Source organism: Brienomyrus brachyistius, chromosome 18, assembly GCF_023856365.1.
Source record: "Brienomyrus brachyistius isolate T26 chromosome 18, BBRACH_0.4, whole genome shotgun sequence".
Classification (NCBI taxonomy): Eukaryota; Metazoa; Chordata; class Actinopteri; order Osteoglossiformes; family Mormyridae; genus Brienomyrus; species Brienomyrus brachyistius.
In genome coordinates, this window is record NC_064550.1 from 21,555,003 (window position 1) to 21,574,736 (window position 19,734).

Genomic DNA, 19,734 nt, shown 5'->3' on the forward strand with positions numbered 1-19,734 from the left:
TCAGCCCCCAATTTTAAGGGGTCACCTATGAAGGAAGGGAATTCTGTTCCATGGTAAAGTGGTGCGACCGTTTGCATATCCTTGGTAAAGCCGAGTGGCCAAAACGGCGATAGAGATTCGTATTGACTCAATTCAATTCAATGTACTTTTATATAGCACCTCTCACAACAGAGTTGCCTCAATGCACTTGACAGGAGTGTGTGGCAATCCATTATTACATCGTTTGTACGCAATGATGCATGGAACAGGGAAAAAGGTGAGAAGGAAAGAAGGAGTGCCAGAAGACAGTGGAGGAGAGGAACGAAAAACTCCCAAGTAGGGAGAAAAAAAAACCTCCAGGGTTCAAACTCAGCTGATTGGCTTAACCCCCTCTGGCATGTTAATATTATAGCTAACAGACAAACATGGGGTGAGGTGTAAACTGTGCTCTTGGTTGGAGTCCATCAGAATCAAGTGGACCCTGCAGTTTTACCATTTTAGGTTGGGAGCAAGGTGTTATTAAATTAATGGCTTTTTGTCTTAATGGGACTTGTGCCTTTGTATATCATCCTAAACTCACCTGAAATGAAATACCCCATAACCATTCCTAATGTTCATTACTCATACCAAAAAATCCCATGGCAACAGACAGCAGCTCTCAGGTTGCACTTGGGAAATATTTCCAGATATCTCAGATAGCATGACAGAAATGATTTTGCTTGTGCCAGACATCCATAACTCAAAGATGTCAATAGTCGGGGGTCATCATAGCATCAACATCTGACCCCAGTAACATTTAAGTCGGCCGACGGGCTGTAAGTGCGCAGCGAGTGAAAACCACAACTGTCAAGCTCGTTTGCTCGTTTTTCAATCTGGCTCCGTGCGTCCATTTTTCATTCCGAGTTTTCAAATCCGTCACCCACAGAGGTGTCACTTTGTTTGACTTATATCCATGCGAGAAACCACAGCGCCGAAAATGATATATAAGACTGGGGAGCGGGGGGAAAAAATTTAACGGACCAACGTCTAAAAGGCTGTCGGTGCTACCTGGATTGAATGGGGAAGCAAACGTTAATGGATGTTAATCTGCAAAAGAGCAGTGTGATTAGACTGGGAATGAGCACACGTGGGCATCACTGGCCGCTGTGACGAGGGCTTTTGTGGGGGGTTGTGGGGTCTTGCCATAGATAGTTGCCAGAGACTGAAATGAAACGATGCTTTATTTGCCATTTGTATAAGTATGACCACAGGTACATTGGAATACGTCTTTTCACATATCACATAGGCAGGTCTTAAAAAAATTAAGAGACCACAGAAAAATTTTCAATTTCACTCATTTCTCAGTTTATGAATCCGTGTAATATCATGCACTGTCCTAGCAGTGCACTTCACAACGCTTAATGTTTCCCCTTCCTTTTGAAGGTCGCTTGAGGTCATCCTCCATTTTATAAGAAACTGTCTAGTAAGTTGACGGTCATCTCTGGCATTAGAATGTTGCTTCCACCCTTTATCTGACTGGTTTCTGGTCGTTCCCAGTGTCTCCTGCTTCAAACTGATTCACGAGGCTGGGAATAACCCAGGATGGGGCGCCAACCCATTACAGGGAAATTACAGGGAACGCTCACACCTACAAGCAACCGGGCAACTCCACGTAATCTCAGCATGTTTTTGGACTGTGGGGGGGGGGGGGGGGGGGGGGTAACCAGAGGAAACGTCAAGATGACACGGGGAAGGGGGGGGGACATGTATACTGCACATGTGTAGACGCAGGGCAGAGACTCGAACCCTAACAGTGATAATAACTTCACTACCGTGCCACGCCGGAACTTAGTGCAGTAGCATTCAATAAAAATTATGTATCATACTATACTGCTTTTAATGAATGGAATGTGAATGAATGGAAATGTATCAGCAATTCCCAGCTCAATACTGTACATATCCGTCGCCAACTCCAACCGCACCCCCTGCTTTTAAAGACTAAAACTAAATATATCCACCGTATCTCAGCTCCCTCCCCGCCTCTCACAAACACTTACAGATCAATGCGGCATGCAAATGAAAGCCTGCCTTCATCGCTCTGCCCGTCTTCCTTTCTGTATGGCTGGCTGCGTCAAAGAAAGATTACCGCTAATGAACGGCAGACAAAAAGAGATAAAAGAACGAAGGGGGTTCGTTAAGGGAGACGATAAACCGCATATATTTCTGTAATGGATCATTTCGATGTTTAAACTGTAATTTGTAATCTGAAACTACTTCGAAGCTGTTTAGCATGTTGAAGGAAACGAATAAGACAATCATGCATAAAAGGCCTTTTTTCTTTTTAAAGCAAAAAGCCTGTGATTTTATGTGCCTCGTGAAATGTTTTCAGAGGTTTGCTTTCCAACAGTACAAAATGCCCTTTATGTGAATGCAAGAGGTGGGTGTGGTCGAGTAAAAACAATAAATCACACTCCGCAAAGAAAAGGGTACCCACTTCAATTGCAGGTGGGATGGTGCCGTCGGAGCCCTGGGGGGGGGGGGGCGCCTGCAAATCTCAGCACCCAGCGGTCTGTCTAAATGCGGCACGTGCAGGACCGCGAAGATGCACTAATCTCTTTGGATGAAGTCGTCCAAGAAACGGATGATGTGTGGTAATCTGACTGAATACAAAGAGTCTGCCTGACAGGCTTTTGAAGGCGGAGCCGGAGAATACTATCCCCCCCCCCCCTCCCGCCCCATGAAGACTGCTTGGTCCTGAACAGAGGATCCTTTACCACCACAGGCCGGCCAGCTGCGATGCCCCTCACACCTGTACCGGCCTCCCATCCCCACACCAACAGCGGTGGTTGGTGGATAAAAGGGTGAGTGATCATGATCCAATTCAGGGACAAGCGGGATACTGGACCACCGGTAGGTTCTGGGGTCCAAGCTGCACCTGTGCCTAAAGGGGTCTTTCTCGGGTCTGAATGCTGATATTCATCCACATCCCATCGCTTCTGCAGCCGTCCTGTTCTCTCAATCTCTCTTCCTTTCCTCCTTTCATCGTCATTCCTCCGAAAAACCCGCTTAAAGACAGGCTGTAACTCAATACTTGTCTCCTTCCACAGCCAGCCCATGTGGTTATGTGGGGCTTGGTGAGTTAGGAGGCTGCGTTTGTGACCTTAAGGTTACTGGTTCAAATCCCAGTGACTTAACTAACAAAACCAACATGTTACAAAACAAAAACTACAAGTCATATAAAGCTAGCAGATTAGGGTATATTAGTGCTGGAATTACCAGTCCCTAAGGAGCTCTCCCATTCGTCACATGGACATAAGTCACATGCTCAAGGTAGTGTGGCCAAGTTGTCTAAGGTGTTGGATTAAGGATCCAGTCTCTTTCGGGGGGGGGGGGGGTGTGGGTTTGACTCCCACCACTGCCAGCAGTTTTGGGGCAGAGTGTTTCTCTATGGATTAAGACACTGTACTTGTGATCATCGTAGGGCCCCAGAGCAAGGCCTTTAACCCGCAGTTGCTCTAGGGATTGACTCAACCTGCTTTCTCAAGAGTAAATGTACATCACTTTGGACAAAAGCATGTGCTAAAATATAAATCTGGGAAATCCCCAACACACATTTACAAATCATGCCTATGGCACAGTCAGTAGCATTCTCTCGTACGCAGACGCAGCTGCACGTGATTAGACACGCTCTCTCTCTCTTCTTGGGAGCCAAACCTGGTTGGCGTTTCGGGTGACATAATCCTCGTTTTAGCCGGTGACACAGTCGGCGGGTTTGCACCGCCCGGGGGTGGCATGAAAAGAGGTGAGCTAAAATAAGGGTCCGTGGTGGCAGTGGTGGTGGGGATTGCAGCTGTGCCTAGATGCCCCCCTGCCACGAGCACAGGTAGGATCTCAGTCCCGAAACAAAACCGCGATGATGTTGTGGTCCTTTCCCTCAATGGATGAGGCGGACAGAAGTCTGGACATTTCGATCAACCCACTTAAGCCCTGATTCTCCAAAAGGGGGTGGTGACCTCATTCTGACGGAAACATACACGAGTGTCGCTCTCCGAACAGATGTTAGCATGGCTGCTAACTGTGGCGCTAGTGGCACACTGCTACCTCCCTGCTAATTATAACATCCCTCCAAGGCGTTGTCACCAGATTCCTGTTATTTACTCCGAGCCGGTAACCATTCACGCAGATGGACCACAGCTGGGCCTCAAGTTTCAACCAAAATCGTGAGACTGGGTTAATTGGTCCAGCAATTAAATCCCTTCTGTTCTGGGAACAAAGAGGAGCAGATCTATACATACTATAATCTATGATCCGAGTCGATGTGTGGGGTTTGTGCAGCGAAATGTGACCGATTCAGCACTGTGGGAGTAGGATTTCGTGACATAAAAAAATTAAAATTACCCAAGCATAGCAACTTTCTTTGCAGAGCTCAGCCTCAGACTTAATGACACTTCAGAGCCAGAACATAGATGTCTGATGATGGGTCTTCATTTGGAGGCAGAAAGCAGAATTAAATGCATCTGAACACAGCTACATCTGTTCGTGCTCGAAAAAACACAGACCGTATTACTGAGGAACCATCAAATGCTGTTCAAATGCATTAACTGTCCCTGTTTACAGCCTGTGCTGAGAGAACGGGAAGGGAAAAAAAACAGGGAGTCTTCAGCTGTACGGAAGAGAAAAGCTCCGCTAATTTCCACGTGAGGCTCAAACAGGACCCGCGCTTGGATTACAATAAAACAAATAACGGGAGCAGTGAGACAGAGAGAAAGAGCAAAGCAAAAAACCAAATGTGACTAGAAAATTTTACCTGGTCCTGGCAAATTTAAATTATTTGTTGGGTTATATATTTATTTTTAACATTTGTTTCTTTATTTATTTGTTTGTTCGTTCTTTTGGGGGGAATCTGGTGAAATGTAACAAAGCGCAAAACAGCAGGACGTGATTTGTTATCCTGTCCCACTGAGGCTGGAAAAAATAGCCCAGTCCCAGAACGGCAAGAGGGGAGAGGGGTCCGGGGGCCACTGCATCACGGCGGGTACCGGAGCTGAGAGCCCGGCACTCCCCAGAAGCATAGATGCTGCCATCTCAGACTCCAGGCCCCACATCTCCTACCACTGTTAAGAAAGCTCTGCAGGAGAGAGGCGACGATTCCCCTCCAAGCAGGTGACCCAATACTGTATGTTGGGCGGGCTTGAGGTTCAGCTGCACCGGCATTCTCCTCGAACACCTGAATAGCTCAACTAAGACCCTTCTAAGGACCCAGGAAACTTGTCGGAGATTTCGGGAACAACTCATTTGCAGGTAGCCGTACGCTGCATGTTCAGAATACAATTAAATTCCGCTTATTATTTTTACAACCCGACAAAATGACAATAAGTACCCTGGCAGTCCATGCAACTTTGCATAAAAAAACCCACATCTTTCAAGCCTAATTCTCACTATGGGAAATACAGAGAGCAGGAAACACAAGCAGGGAGCTGTAAGGATCCCTTACCGGATTTCTGAGATCTTACTAACAGCATGGTTAGCGTTCTTCAGAAAGCCAGGATGTTTTCACAGTGGGTTAAATGGAATTAACAGCTCGGGTAGGTGGACTAATTGGGGGGGGGGGCATTTCTCTGTACTCAGAACCAGACATAGATCGGTGCTGGGCAGAGCTGTCATCACCAAGTCCGATGGCAGGATTCTATGCGTTAATTCCCCCTTTCACATAATACACATATATAATCACCTTAAAAGACGTGATCTGCTTACATGGGTAATCCTTAAGCTTTGTCCCCTTTTCACGTTACTCCACACCAGCTACCGGCGTTCGTTAATTCATCCCGCATCAAGCCCGTCGTCATCCGTTGATCTCTCTCCGTGGCCTCAGTACCAGCCCCCAAAACCTCCCCCCCTTCCTTGAAAAGCGTTTTTAAGTTCCGAAGCTGAACTTGCATTTCCGATTCGAGTGGCCCGTCAATGTGATTTGAGCTTCAATGCACCAGCCGACAGGCAGACGAGGCATCGTCGCCACGTTCTTAAACAAATCGAGATTATTAAAATCGTACCTCCCATTGGCCTTCATGGACATATGCACATAGACTCACTAAGACCCCAATACCTTAAGCTTTGACTATTTTCTGTTGCTATGGACGGTTTTTGCTAAACAGCGGATCTTCACAGGATGGGTCTTAAAATCCATATTCAAAGGAACCATTAAAAGAAAAACATAAAAACAGAAAGCATCGCTTTCCACACACTGGGCTCTCAGTCACCTCAGCGCCTGCCTGACAGCATCAACGGCGAGAGGAAACTGAGCACCCTCTCAAGCCATTCCCTCGGTGACCATGAAAAAAGAGGGCATACACTCATCTATGGCCCTGAAATAAAGGCACTCTGTGCGAATCAAAGGCGGCACTATCACTCTATGTGTGCTCTTTGGTTCCGCATAGAGGAAGGGAAGACAGCTGGGAAGATTTGCCAAGAGTCCGGCTTTCTGAACTGCCAAAACGGGCACGGCAGCCCCATCGCTAGCCTGCTCCGCTCGGCGGGACAGTTCCACCATACCCATTGAACCAAGAGGAGGTCAACAGAGTCTTTCCTTCTACTTAGAGGGTAAGGTCTGGAGCAACGTCAGCTTGGACACCGGTAGAAATCATGATGAGAAATGCTAACAAGCCTAAAAGGAAAATCCTGCTAAATTAGCATGCTACACTAGGATAGCATTTTCCTATTTCCTCTCCTCCCCTGAACTGACTCCCTAACTGTACTGCCTTCAATCCAGGGTATGTCTCTGGCCAGCGGACCCTGTGCAGGAGACCTGATCGCAGCTTCATGGACCTATAGGTTAGGGATTCCCAATCTTTTGTTGACTGTGGGCTGGATTATGTTGTGAAAAAATTGTACGGACAGATGGTACATTTTGCAGGGAGGAGGGTTGGCTGTGAATTGATCAATAAAAAAGGCATGGCTTGTTTATATATTGTTTATTTTTAGAAATTAACCAAAACCTCCGCCAAACCCCCAACAATCCACAGATTAGTAGCTACAAATCGGCACCGGTGGTTGGGAACCCCTGCTTTAGGTGGCAAACCCCCTGCAGCATCAAAATGCTAATCAAGATATACCTCTGTAGACATCTCTGGATGAAGAGCCCAGGTCATATGCATTTTCAACCGTTTAACAAGTTGGCGAAAGTTTAGTTTATCTGTCATGCAAATTTTCTCAGTAACTCTATCAGTTACACTAAACAGACGCTTGGGGTTTGACCAAGTAAGCCAACTGTGTCTGTAGGGACAGCAGCAGCGGGAATCCGGTTTAAAGACTGGTCAACTACACCTGACACATGAGTCATGCTCCGGATTGGCCTGAGAGTGCTTTCGCACATTGAGGCATCCAACCATGAACTCCCTCAAGCGACACAGATCATTGCCGGTGCTCGAGCGAATTACCTACAATAACCGCCGCTTCCTGTCTACCTAACCCACTTCCTGTAAACACCCCCCCCCCCCAGCCAATAATGGTCAGGGAGGGATCCAGATGGTTTTGATGGCAGTCGAGAGTCATTTTCCAGTTTGGAAACGGAAAAAAAGGTAGGTGGAGAAGCTCTCAGTAGGTGGTTCTCAGCGTGATACATTAAACCTTTTATAAACATCCACACCGATACTGAGGCCTCAAACCCATGCTGAATGACGCAGGACACAATACCGTATGACAACATTACATTCGTCTAATGCTAACTTACAATTAAGGATCAGACTAGAACAGAAAATGATGTAATCATGCAGAGAGAGTAATACTCATTATCCCGCAGTGAGTCGCAGACTGGAAAATTTCTTCGGAAAAAAAAAAATGTAATTGTCATCATTATCGTTCCCGTGAAAGGAACCAACGCACCCTGTCACGGGCCCCTATTCTGCGACGCTGTTCCTTAATTAAACTCGAGCGAGCTGCTATCTAATTAGCACCCAGCTGACCTGACGATGACGGCATTCATCACGCGGGAGACCAGAAGAGCATACGTGGGGACATTCTTGGATTTTTTTAAGATGGCCGGTCAGCTTTCCACCAAGGGCTGAGCCCCTCTGGGCCTTGTTTATTCCCTCGGCGACATGGCCGCTGTATCTGATTTGCTTCACTCGCTCCCGGTTCCAGAGGAGGCTTGCGGAGGTGCCTCGCCCAGGTCGTTTAACGTTTATCGCCCCAGCGGTACTCTCGCCTCCAGAAGTGGGTCGCGGATTCCGGAAGGCTGACTCACTCGTTGGATAATCTCAAAAATGTAACTCGGGCTTCTTACATAATGCTATTAAAAAAAAAGTACAGCCCTCCGGGATCTTTTAAAAGCTTCATGTTTGGAAAATTATATCGATTAATTCCCGTTGTTTAGTTTCCGTCTTTGCCGGTTTATGTAGCTATTATAGGTCCTTCACAAATATCCGCTTCTGAACCACCTACAACGAAACTGCATATGCCTTATTCACACAATAAACACTAATATTATATGTGACAATAGGTGATTCTATTTAAAATCTCCCCTAAGGTACAGTAAGTGAAATTGACCATCCATCCACCCATCCATTTTCCAAACCGCTTATCCTACTGGGTCGCGGGGGGTCCAGAGCCTATCCCGGAAGCAATGGGCACGAGGCAGGGAACAATCCAGGATGGGGGGCCAGCCCATCGCAGGGCACACTCACCCACCATTCACTCACACACGCATTCCTACGGGCAATTTAGCAACTCCAATTAGCCTCAGCATGTTTTTGGACTGTGGGGGGAAACCAGAGTACCCGGAGGAAACCCCACGACAACATGGGGAGAACATGCAAACTCCACACACATGCGACCCAGGCGGAGACTTGAACCCGGGTCCCAGAGGTGTGAGGCAACAGTGCTAACCACTGCACCACCATGCCACCCCCTGAAGTTGACCATATAGATTTAATTTATTTGGTAGATGCTTTTAGTCAAACTGACGTTCATTTCTTGAGAAAACGAGGTCAAACGGTCGCTGGAGTGAACAGAGGTCACAGGCCTTGTTCAAGCGCCCAATGGTGACATCACTCTGCCAATTCTGGAAGCCAAACTCGCGATGCTGCAACCACGGGCACAGCGTCCTAACCCACCGAGCCACAGACATGTTCAAAACTGCAGGCAGCCGTGGGATTTGGACCAAGGTCCCCAAAGAGACTGAAGCCTTAACCCAGCACCGTACACAACTCGACCACGCTAGCTTGATGGGAGACGCAAAACCTGAGTAACCTGGGAGGAATAGCAGTGGTCCTTCAGGGTTTAATTCTGGAAATCCTGGGAATCGCTACATACTGTACTAGGGGTGCCCAATGTTATCCGCAAAGGGCCAGTGTGTGTGTTTATTTTAGGGATGACCTTTAGGTCGGCTGTTCGAACACAGGTGCAAGGATTCTTCAGCCAATCAGTCCTCTAATTAGTGATCTAATTAGGGAGTTGCAGTGAAAACCTGTATACACAGTGGCTCTTTCTGGATAAGATTGTCCACCCCTGCAAAATACTGAAAAGCAAACTTTACACAGCACTTTTTTCCCAAAAATATGGAAATTTGTTTCCATATTTTTTGGCACTGTTCCTGGTTTTGCTTCCACCACATCGTTCAACCTTGAGTCCTTCTCCTGTAGCAGGTGATCCTATAATATTTTAAGGGGGGGGGCATAAGAGAGGCTATAATTCACACAGTGGGACCAACCTTATTATGGTAGCCAATGATATGTTTTGAATGGTGAGTGACAGGGGAACGGCGCACTCCGAGGGCCAATCGGCATTTAGCCCCACCCACCCTGTAAACCTCGTTCTGCAACCTCCCATCCTGACTGATACTTGTTTCCTGTGCAGTGGACTCGTGAGAACCAGGCAGTATGGTGAGGACAGTCCAGGTTGGGATGCTCTGCATCAGTGTTGTATCTGATCTTACAACAATAAAACCAGGAGAAACATGAGTCTGCTTTGTGACAAGATGCAATGAAAGACACTATTCAGTGACTCACGTAAATATTTACTGTTTAGTGCAGTTTGCATGGATCTACAGTATCTAAACCTACGCATCTCTTAAACGTGTTCAGAAACCATAAACATCCAAGATGTCCGTGCCCTCCTTTCTGCCAATATCACACTAAACCCCAAGGGATACTGAAATCGTTTTACAAGGATTCGTTTTTTTTTCACACTTCAAGAAAGAGAGCATGTAAGAAATGCTCTTGACAATGAAATGTGTCACCTTGTCAGGACAGGTGACATTTACAACTATTAGAAAAATAACTGCGGAACAAGGAACAGCTCGCCTTTATTTTCGAAGCCCGCCTTAGAGAATTCGCGCACCGACGAAAAATTTGGGTTTTGAATCAAACATTATTTTGGGGAGCGAAATTTCTAAAATTCTATAATATAATGATCTTACTGCTTGTCCTTCAGCCCCCATTTTAAAGGTACGGGGGGGATTTGTTAAAGAGCCAAAAAAAATAATATTTCAGTATTAAGAAAGATTCAGAAGAACTGAACAAGCCAGAGTTAATTCTGTACTTGAAGGTACTTTGTTGTATTATTTTGTATTATTATTTTTGTATTGTCTTCATTGTCCTTGATTGTTATGCTCGACAGCTAAAGTAAATACCTTGCATGTAAAAGTACTTGCCGGTAAATAAACGATGATTCTGATGTTTGCAGCTTACAGGAAGTGCAAGGCGTTAGAGTCCAGAGTACCACAAGTGAAGCTGATCAGGTGAAATCGGATTTGGGATTGGGTCTCCTTGGAGCTCTGATCATGACGTCATTCCCAATTTCGCTCTGACACCTAGGAGAACGTGTCTACTTGCAAATGAGCCGTTTACGGCTGCGTCAAACTGTGAAAGCACATCCAAAAATATCGGCGGTGTCAAATTAGCGCGAGTAGTAGTACGCTATTTTAGCGCCGCGTGAGAGAGCTGAAGGCTGCCACCCCTCTCCGCACGCTGCGTCGGTTCTGCGGGAATCCGCCTGCATTCCTGTCCTTGATATGCTCTGGATCCATGTCACTCTGCCTTTCCTCCATCTCTCCAGATGGTGTTTGAATCCTAAAGGGATCAGCAGATTGCTCTGAATCACTGATCCGTGTAACAAAAATAAAAGAAAAATCACCAAAGATTCCCCTTCTTTTGCTGCTTTTTAAGGAAACATCGTTAACATTAAACCCAAGCCCCACTCTAGATGGAAGCATCTCCATGGGATTGTCCCTGAGGAGCAATGCAGTGATACCAGTGAGGATTACAGACCAGGGGGAAGAAGCCTTTGGAATTCCGGAAGAGTGATAGATGCCTGTGTATTGAGCAAGTCTGGGAATGTCACCTGCACTGGGCCTCGAATGGTCCAGCTAAATCACAAACGTCTCTGCAAACATTTTTGATAATCCCTCATGTGCATAAGTCTGTGGTGACCCACAGCGGGTCTCCAAAGTGAGAGAGCGACACTTAAGGAACGGTCAGAAGAATGGTTTGGTTCGGGAGGGGTGCAAGGGAATATTCCAGGCAGCATAAGGCAGGGTGACACCTTGGACAGATGACTGCAGGGCACATACACGAAAGCATTTAGCAACTTAGAGATGTGAATTCACCTAGTATCAAAGCGTCATTTGCACAGCTTAATGGCATAGCTATCAAGAGCATAAACATCCCCACTAATCCTCTTGAGGCAGCATGTAAAAAAAAAACACCTAGCCATAGGATCTTAGGCTTCAGGGGCGAATACAGGGGCACTGGTCCTAGCTGAAAGCTGATTGGCTACTGCAGTGCCCTCCTCCCCTGTCACTCACCGATTTAAAAACACATCATTGGCCATAGATAAGAAATGAAATTAAATGACATTGTGCTTTATCTGCCATTTCAGTTCAGTTCAGTTCAGAGTGAAACGTGGGGTCTAAGCACAAACCCTGGGATTTGAACTAGTGACCATCTGATCAACGGCACAGAGCTTTGAGCCACACGCTGTGTGGCTCATGTGCGGCCATGTATTATATTTATGAATTTAACGTCAATGTCTTATACTTAACTGCTGAAATGTTCACATTTTAGGTTTAATTCCTCAACTTACTTCTGGCGTTGAAAAAAAATGTTTGTGAGGAAATGCTTGCAGGCGGGACCCCATTAAAGTCATTCTGGAAGGTCATTTGCAGGGACCCCCGCACAGACAGGTATGCTGCCTATACCATCTCCACTGCATGACTCCCTTACTGCGCGGCGTGCCCAACCCACTTCGCAAGTAGCTCACGTCTCCCGGGAGGATTACCGGTGTGCGAGGGTGAGGAATATCACAGGAACGCTGCACTAGTGAGCGTGATGGAGGGCGACATGGACAGCCAGTGCGGCGGGTGGGGGGAGCGAGGGGGGGTGAGGCATTACATCAACCTGCTGACGGCACCAGCGCAGCGCTGCTCGGTGATCTTCACACCGGGCGATCGCAAATGGCCTGCAAATCGCCCACCGACGACGGGCTGCAGCACGTACTGCGCCCAGCAACATTATCCATCATAATTACCCATAATTACCAGCGGAAGCGTCACTGAGCGGCGACGTGGACGCAGAAGCTGACTCCGAGAGTCCTGGCCGTGTCCTGTTCTGGCACCTTCTGTAATCAGCTAATCAGACGGCCAGTGTTAAATATCTCACTTCTGATTTATGTGCCTCATTTCCGGATAACCTTCACACAATGAGGCTGGCTTAAATGACGCATTTAAACCGCGGCTGCAGGAAATGCGACGCTTCAGTGTCATTCTGCACATAAAAAAAAAAAAAAAACTAAAACTAAAAGGCTCTCATTTGGTTTCCATAGCCAAATTACCGAGTGAAGTGTACTTTTAGAAAATAAACTCAATCGGATGTAATTTATCAAAGCGAAACTATGAGGACGTAACCCCAGACTAGTCATCAATGTGAATGAGCCAGTCATTATGAGATTCTGTAAATTGTGCTCGCTTGACGTCTCTGATCAAAGCATCACTTTAGCACTTCATCTAGACTGCGTCAGACGGCCTCCCGCTACAGAAACCCAAAGATGTGCGCATTCGTCACCCGAGACTTTTCAGACGACGCACAGGACTGGCCCTGGACTCTCGTCACTGCGGGTGAGAAGTGCCAAAGGCAGTTAATGGCCAGAGGCATGATGCATCTCAGGCCGCAGCGGGTATGACCAAAGTGCTCCGCCCACCCACTTCTCATTGGGTGCTTTATAAGTAGCAAGTATTGAAATAAAGCACCCCAATTTTCCTGCTGCTACATACAGTAATGCAGCCATAAGAGATTCACAGGTCATGTTTTGCATGTGATCGATTTGTAGGCGGGACATGGTGAGGTATCTGTGGGTTCATCTAACCTCAGACTCAAAACTCCCTATATAGGGTGACCCTGGATCATGTCAAGGGGGACAGTTTGAGCTACTTCAGGTTTATAAATTACTTTAAAACCAAAAAGCTCCCATACTTGGCAGAATAGTTCTGTTTGTCTTGTGCTTCGACTGGTTTGTTTCCTTGACTGCAAGACTCACCCAGCTGCTTCATATTAACATTAGTGACACGTGCATGATTATAGGAGAGTGACCAATCAGCACACAGGAAAAACTCAGTGCTGAAGTGAAATCCAGGACCTAGCTCAAATTGGATTACCTGTAGAGCAAAGAACTATGGATCTTCCTTCTGTTTCACGGGGGTCATTTCCATGTAGCCCCCTTCCCATAAGTAATCGACTAAGAAACCAAGAAGACTGTCAGACGGACATGGCCATAGAGGCACTGGCTGAAAGCTGATTGGCCCTCGGAGTGCCTTCTTCTCTGTCAGTCAGTGGTTAAAAACATATCATTAGGTGGCCCTTCTATATTAATTACTCCCCCCCTCTAAAATCTTCCCTGCTCTTAGAGTTCCCAAATCTTTGCCTCATTCCACTATTAAATGGACAGAAGAACAAATATCAGGTGCAGTGGCTCAAACGGCGCCTCGCCTGTGGCAGACATAAATCTCGCATCGTTTACCGGGGAAAGGCAACAGCCCTCACGCTGAATGCGTGGCTTCTTTCCAAGATGAGATCCTGCAGTTGATCGGGGGTTAATGTACTGCAACCAGCAAAGAGGGGGAGGCAGGGTGCACTGGGTGGAGTGGGGGGGGGGGACAAGCTTACCTTTCAGAACTAGGTCTGGCAACTGCAGGACTGCAACCTCTTGCTGAAGCTTAGATTTTTATCACTTGTGCCTTTATATTTTTGTCTCTCCGCCTGTTTGCAGATCTTTTTTTAGCCTCACATGTTCTGTGTTAGATTATTCCGGCTATTTATAATGCAGAACTGCATGTCTTTCCAAGCACACTCAGGTGTGGGGGACTCCTCTGATAAGACAGCTCTTAGTTTTGATCTGAATGCGGCATATTTTAATCTGAATGTGGCACGTATCATATTGGGTCTAGAAATTCATGCGTCATCTCTGTGAATTATGTGACAGACCTGCTATAAATTTTCAGACACGATGTGACTTTGTGTAGGTACCGAAAATTTTATTCAAAAACTTGTTTGTTAGTCTTCCTGCTTTGCAGTAGGAATGATTACTGCGAGACAATTAGGCACTTGAAAGCATCTAACAGTAACTATAACCATAAAATGACCTTCAACATCCATGTAATGACAACTCATGGGAGTTTTACTAACACAAAAAAATATTCTGAGGGCAGAACAAAAAAAAATGTTTGGTTCACAGAGATAACCAATCAGATTGTAGAGGAGGTGGGTTCAAGCAACCAGAGGAGGAGGGACTGAAACATTTGATTGGTTGGCCCCACCTCCTATAGTTGCTTGGACCCATCTCCTCTACATACTGGTCTCTCCAAACCAGTCATTTTTTATTCTGCCTTCAAAACAGTTTTGTGTAAGTAAAACCCATGAGTGTAATGACAGATACCAACACCTAAAGAAGTGCACTCTGTTATGTTTACAAGCACACCATCACGGGGGCATTAGGCATAGTGCAGTTGTGGAGCAAGGAGGAAGTCATATAGTTCTGTATTACGAAAGGAATGGTTCTATTCATCATTCTGCATGGAAATGACTCACAGAGAAGGCAGTAGAAAATGTCTTGAAATGGACTGACTTTGTACCACAACTTCTGTCCTCTGTGCCAATACGAGGTGTAATGACCTATGAGATTTGATAGTCTGGCTGTTGGATCCTTTTGTATCAATTACATGCACCTAACCTTGGTGTGTACATTGATCTATTGGGTTGTAGGTTCCACTGCCAAAAGCCACAAACCTCACGATGACACCAGTACCAATCAACACAATGTCCGGGCTTAGGTGCTCTTTGACGCTCAGACACAATATGACATCCATGGGAAGGCGGGTACTAGAAAGGATGGGTATGTCGGAGAAAGGATACTTGAAAAGTCTGCAGGAACTCTCTTCTCAGATACTAGGGCTCCCTTTCCTCAGCATTTTCCGAAAGCTTGCAGGCGACAGTTGCAGCTACAAAGGTACCTCAGAGGACAAAGTGGAGCAGGCTGCACTAAAGCAGTTCATCTTGAGTCTACTTAAGGCAACCATGAATTAATTTTGAATCAGGCAGTCCCCAGGTTAAGAACGTCCAATTTACAGACAACAGATACTTACGAATGGACTGCCATAAAGCTTATTGTATAAAAAAATCCAGGTTAAATACAATGGTACGTAATAACGAACGCACGCTGCTTTGTGACGCTAGTGAAAACTTTGCACAGCTTCAGGGGCTCGTCAGCTCAAGGTACGGTACAGTACCATATAAATTAGCTACTTTTTACCGTACTATCAATATTATGTACTGTATTATAATTTTTCCGACTTACCTACAAATTCAACTTAAAGACTTAGGGATCGGATTTCATTCGTTTCTAAATTCATCACTTTTTATACCGCTGTGGATTTTCTGGTATGCATATTGCGTAGTGTGTTTCCTACGTAAAGTGTATTTTACAAGACTGATTGATGAGTTTTATGCTGAGAAATCATGGAGGAAACATCCTAATAGTAAGAACTTATTTTATAATGCGGTGGCGCAGTGGTTAGCACTACTGCCTCACATGAAGGAAGGCCTGGGTTTGGTTCCCAGGTCAGGCGTAGAACCATTGTGTGGAGTTCGCATGCTGTTGGTGTGCGTTTCTGCTGGGGCATTCCCCCCACGGTCCAATAGTGTGCGTGGTAGGTTAATTGGTGACTCTAAGTTGGCCCTGTGAATGTGTGTGCACTGCAGTGTGTTGGTGACCACCCAGGGTTGGTTCCTGCCTGCACCCATTGTTCCTGGGATGGGTTCTGTGACCCTGGTTGGGATTAAGTGGTTACAGTGATGGATGGGTGGATGGATGGAATTTACTACTCTCTGTAGCGTTATCTATGGTCTATGCCAGGGGTGGACAATCTTATCCAAAAAGGGCCATTGTATATGTGGCTTTTCACTGCAATTCCCTAGATTACTAATTAGGGAACTGATTGGCTGAAGAGCCAATCACATCTAGGTTTGAACAGCTGACCTAAAGGTTATCCCAAAAATATGCATACACACTGGCTCTTTGTGGATAAGATTGGCCACCCCTGGTATATGCTATCTATGGTAAATGTATCCAAAGTGCAATGGTTGCAGTGGACACTGGATGTGTGATGTTTTAAGATTACAGCTATTGAGAAACGTTTATTCAATACAATCTCTGTTGCCCTCTTTCTGGTTGCTGCATTTGACTGACGTGAACGTGTAAGCTTACCGGATTGTTCTTCTGATCCGACTGTTCTCGTATGATACAGCGTCACATTCTCTTTCACTTCATAGACATTAATTTACAGCTACTAATATTTAATAGTTTTACAGTTAATAGTTGTGTTGTTGTGGGGCAGAAGAGGGGGTCTATGGAAAGTGTAGCCTAGGGGCCCCTGAACTCATTAATCCGTCACTCTTTGTCGTAAGCACTGAACAAAGAAAGGAGTCGTAATCCTTAAGAGGGCCCTCAGGCTCAAACCCCGGAGCCTTTCGTTAGCTCTTGAGAAGGGAAGAATCGGGCACCATGATCAGGACACGTCATCTCGCATCTATTGGAGATATTGCCTTTGGGCAGTCACGGAACAGTACCCTTCAATTCATGACTCACCACGTTATTAAAATTGCGCTAATTAAGGACAGGTCATATGGGATACAGGCATAAAAACCGTGCAATTGCCGGCACCACAAAGCTATTAGGAAACGTTGTTTCAGATGCCTCATCATAACCCGGCAGCTAGGCAACTGGCGGAGGTGACAACACTTTAAAGGTTAACAGCCCGATTCAATTAGCATTTGCATAGTGATATATATGCAGTGTATGAGCTGCAGGGGAACCCGGCAGCAGGGCCTTTATGCAATATTTAAAACTATAGGCACTGTTACATTTTTTATACCATGTAAAAGTTCTGATAGATTAAGGCACATCTTTTATTTTTCATCACACATTGAACTTGATATTGCCTGATTTTAAAAATCAGGAAAGATTAATCAGCCCATTATTGTTCCTTATTCAAAAGGTTCGCTGGCCTTCCAACAGCATATTGCTGAATTATTATGGAGCTAGAAGCCACGGGGCACCTTGCGCCTTATTAAACAAGCCAGAGATGAGAGCGCAAGGCAGTCTAAGGATGAGGTACATAGAGAACAGAAGACCCTTCACAAAGGCTGGTTCTGCGAGCACATTTGTGCTAAGACAACTAAAAGCTTCAATGACGGCATTGAAAATAGCGAGTTGACAATAGAAAGTAAACTGCCTGTGTCACCTCCACCTTTCTAAATTATCTGCCAAGCGGCAACAGCTCCTTGGGTCACTTAAGATGCCGGGCCTGACAAAATGAGTAAGAAAAGGTTCAGGTATGATGTCAACATCCTGACAGCATGGAAGGGAATTGCACCTGTGCACTTGGCTGCACCATAAACCAAAAGTATGGCTCAAGGGCTGCAACCTTCGAAAGCAGCTAATCCCGATTTAGTCCCATGTGGTGCCCGGCTTATTCCGGTGCAGATAGCTCAAATAAATCCAATCAGCCCCCTCCGTCCTGCAGTCCCGCCCATCCTATTTGCCTGTGCCCATGAAAAGGTAGTTTGGGTAGCATTGATTAAAAAGTTAAACAATCAAGAAATCTTATAATAACTGCAGCAGTTCCATAGTATAAGCTCTGAAACCTGATTCAGTTTTACACAGGTTTCATCAGGGCTCCAAAATGCAATATATATCCCATGCGCCAAATGAATGAGTTGCTGGGTATGTAAATCATAGCTCGAGCTTATTCAACTCAGAATGTGAACCAGTGCAGCTTATAGAGTCCCTCAACAGCAGTCTAAGAAATTAGCCTTCTCTACTCCATTCGGATTCTACCAGTTTTGCAATATTCCATTCGGGTTGCATGGGGCGCCAGCCATTTTACGGCATCCAATGGACTGCACTTTTTGTACTCATATTACCTATGTGGTAACTTACTGCAATGCCATAATTCTGTAGAATAATGGTCGGCCCTCAGCATTTGCAGCATTTGTAGGGCAAAATGGGCAATTAGACAAAGGAAAGTATGCTATCTGGGATTAGGGTGGCAGATTCAAATCGAACATCATAAAATAGTGATGATGGCTGCCTGCTGGCACCCAAAAAAGCAGGGAAAGTAAGTATGTGGGTGTTAGCCAGTTATGAGTGAGTTCTTTATATTTTTTTGACAGGAGAACCCCTTATTATCTTCCCCTATACGGAATTCCCAGCTCCAGCTCAGTGGGCAGCACCAGGCCAGTCAGAGTGGTCCTGCCCATTAAGGTAGAACTCTTTGGGGGCCCATTCTTAATGGGTTTCCCATCCCTTTAACAGGCTGACAGAAACCCTCAATGATCCATTTTGCAACTGCACATGTATAACGGAGTGAATGTGGTTCAAATCATCGATTGCGGAAGTCGAAACTCTCTCCAGGTGTTTGACACCTCTGGGGTTTTTGTGTACCGTTTTCTAATAGGTTTTGGTAGCGCTTCTGTACTTTACTCACTCAATTCCCAGAAAGCGCCAGGGACTCCGACCTACCGTTTACTGTGAGGTGCACCCAGCTGCCGTTGTGGAAGGTGTCGTACTGCTGCTCCAGCATCAGGACCTTGCACTCGTACCAGCCCTGGTCGTCCGAGCGCACCTGCTCAATCCGCAACGAGGACTTGCCATGCAGGCTGGCCCGACCTGCAGAATGCGGGACACATTTACATCTTTTAGTGGTGAAGCCAGTAACCACTCACATTAATAAATACGCTACGTTGGGCCCTCACGTGATTAGGCTAATGAGGGCAGAATAGCAACCAAAATGCACAAAACCGATATGACGTCCATTTCCACAAAATTGTCAAATGTTCGCCGCTCCCGCGTAACAGCAGAAGACGTTTGTATTAGCAAGCTGGCAGATAGGAGGCTGCTGTCACGTCTCTCTGACAAAGTCAAACTTAAGAAAGGGACTAAAATTTACAGATATGACCTTTCAATCCATAGCTGCATCTGTGAGCCATTCTAGACAGAAAAAGCATAGAGATACAACTTCAGCCTGACATTTGGTTTTCAAGGGTCAAGATGCGAGAAAAAAAATGACTTTCCTCCAACAGCCTGGAAATACACAACAGAAGAGTGGCAGTTGTAGCAGATAAATAGTTTGGCCTTCAGTAGAGACAAAACAGACGAGAGTGAATTCCATCCTGGAGAATAGTTTCTTTTTAAAGCTTGCAGAGTTGCTTAAAGATATATTTTCCCCTATGACTC

General features: G+C 45.8%; 1 protein-coding gene across 1 annotated transcript in view; it reads right to left on the reverse strand.

The window, feature by feature from the left end:
- The window catches only part of igsf9bb (immunoglobulin superfamily, member 9Bb), a 115,110-nt gene that overhangs the window by 58,721 nt on the left and 36,655 nt on the right, over window positions 1-19,734 (reverse strand). Inside the window, 1 exon segment of the mRNA XM_048983887.1 lies at window positions 19,021-19,167. Within this exon segment, the coding sequence (XP_048839844.1) occupies window positions 19,021-19,167 (147 nt within the window).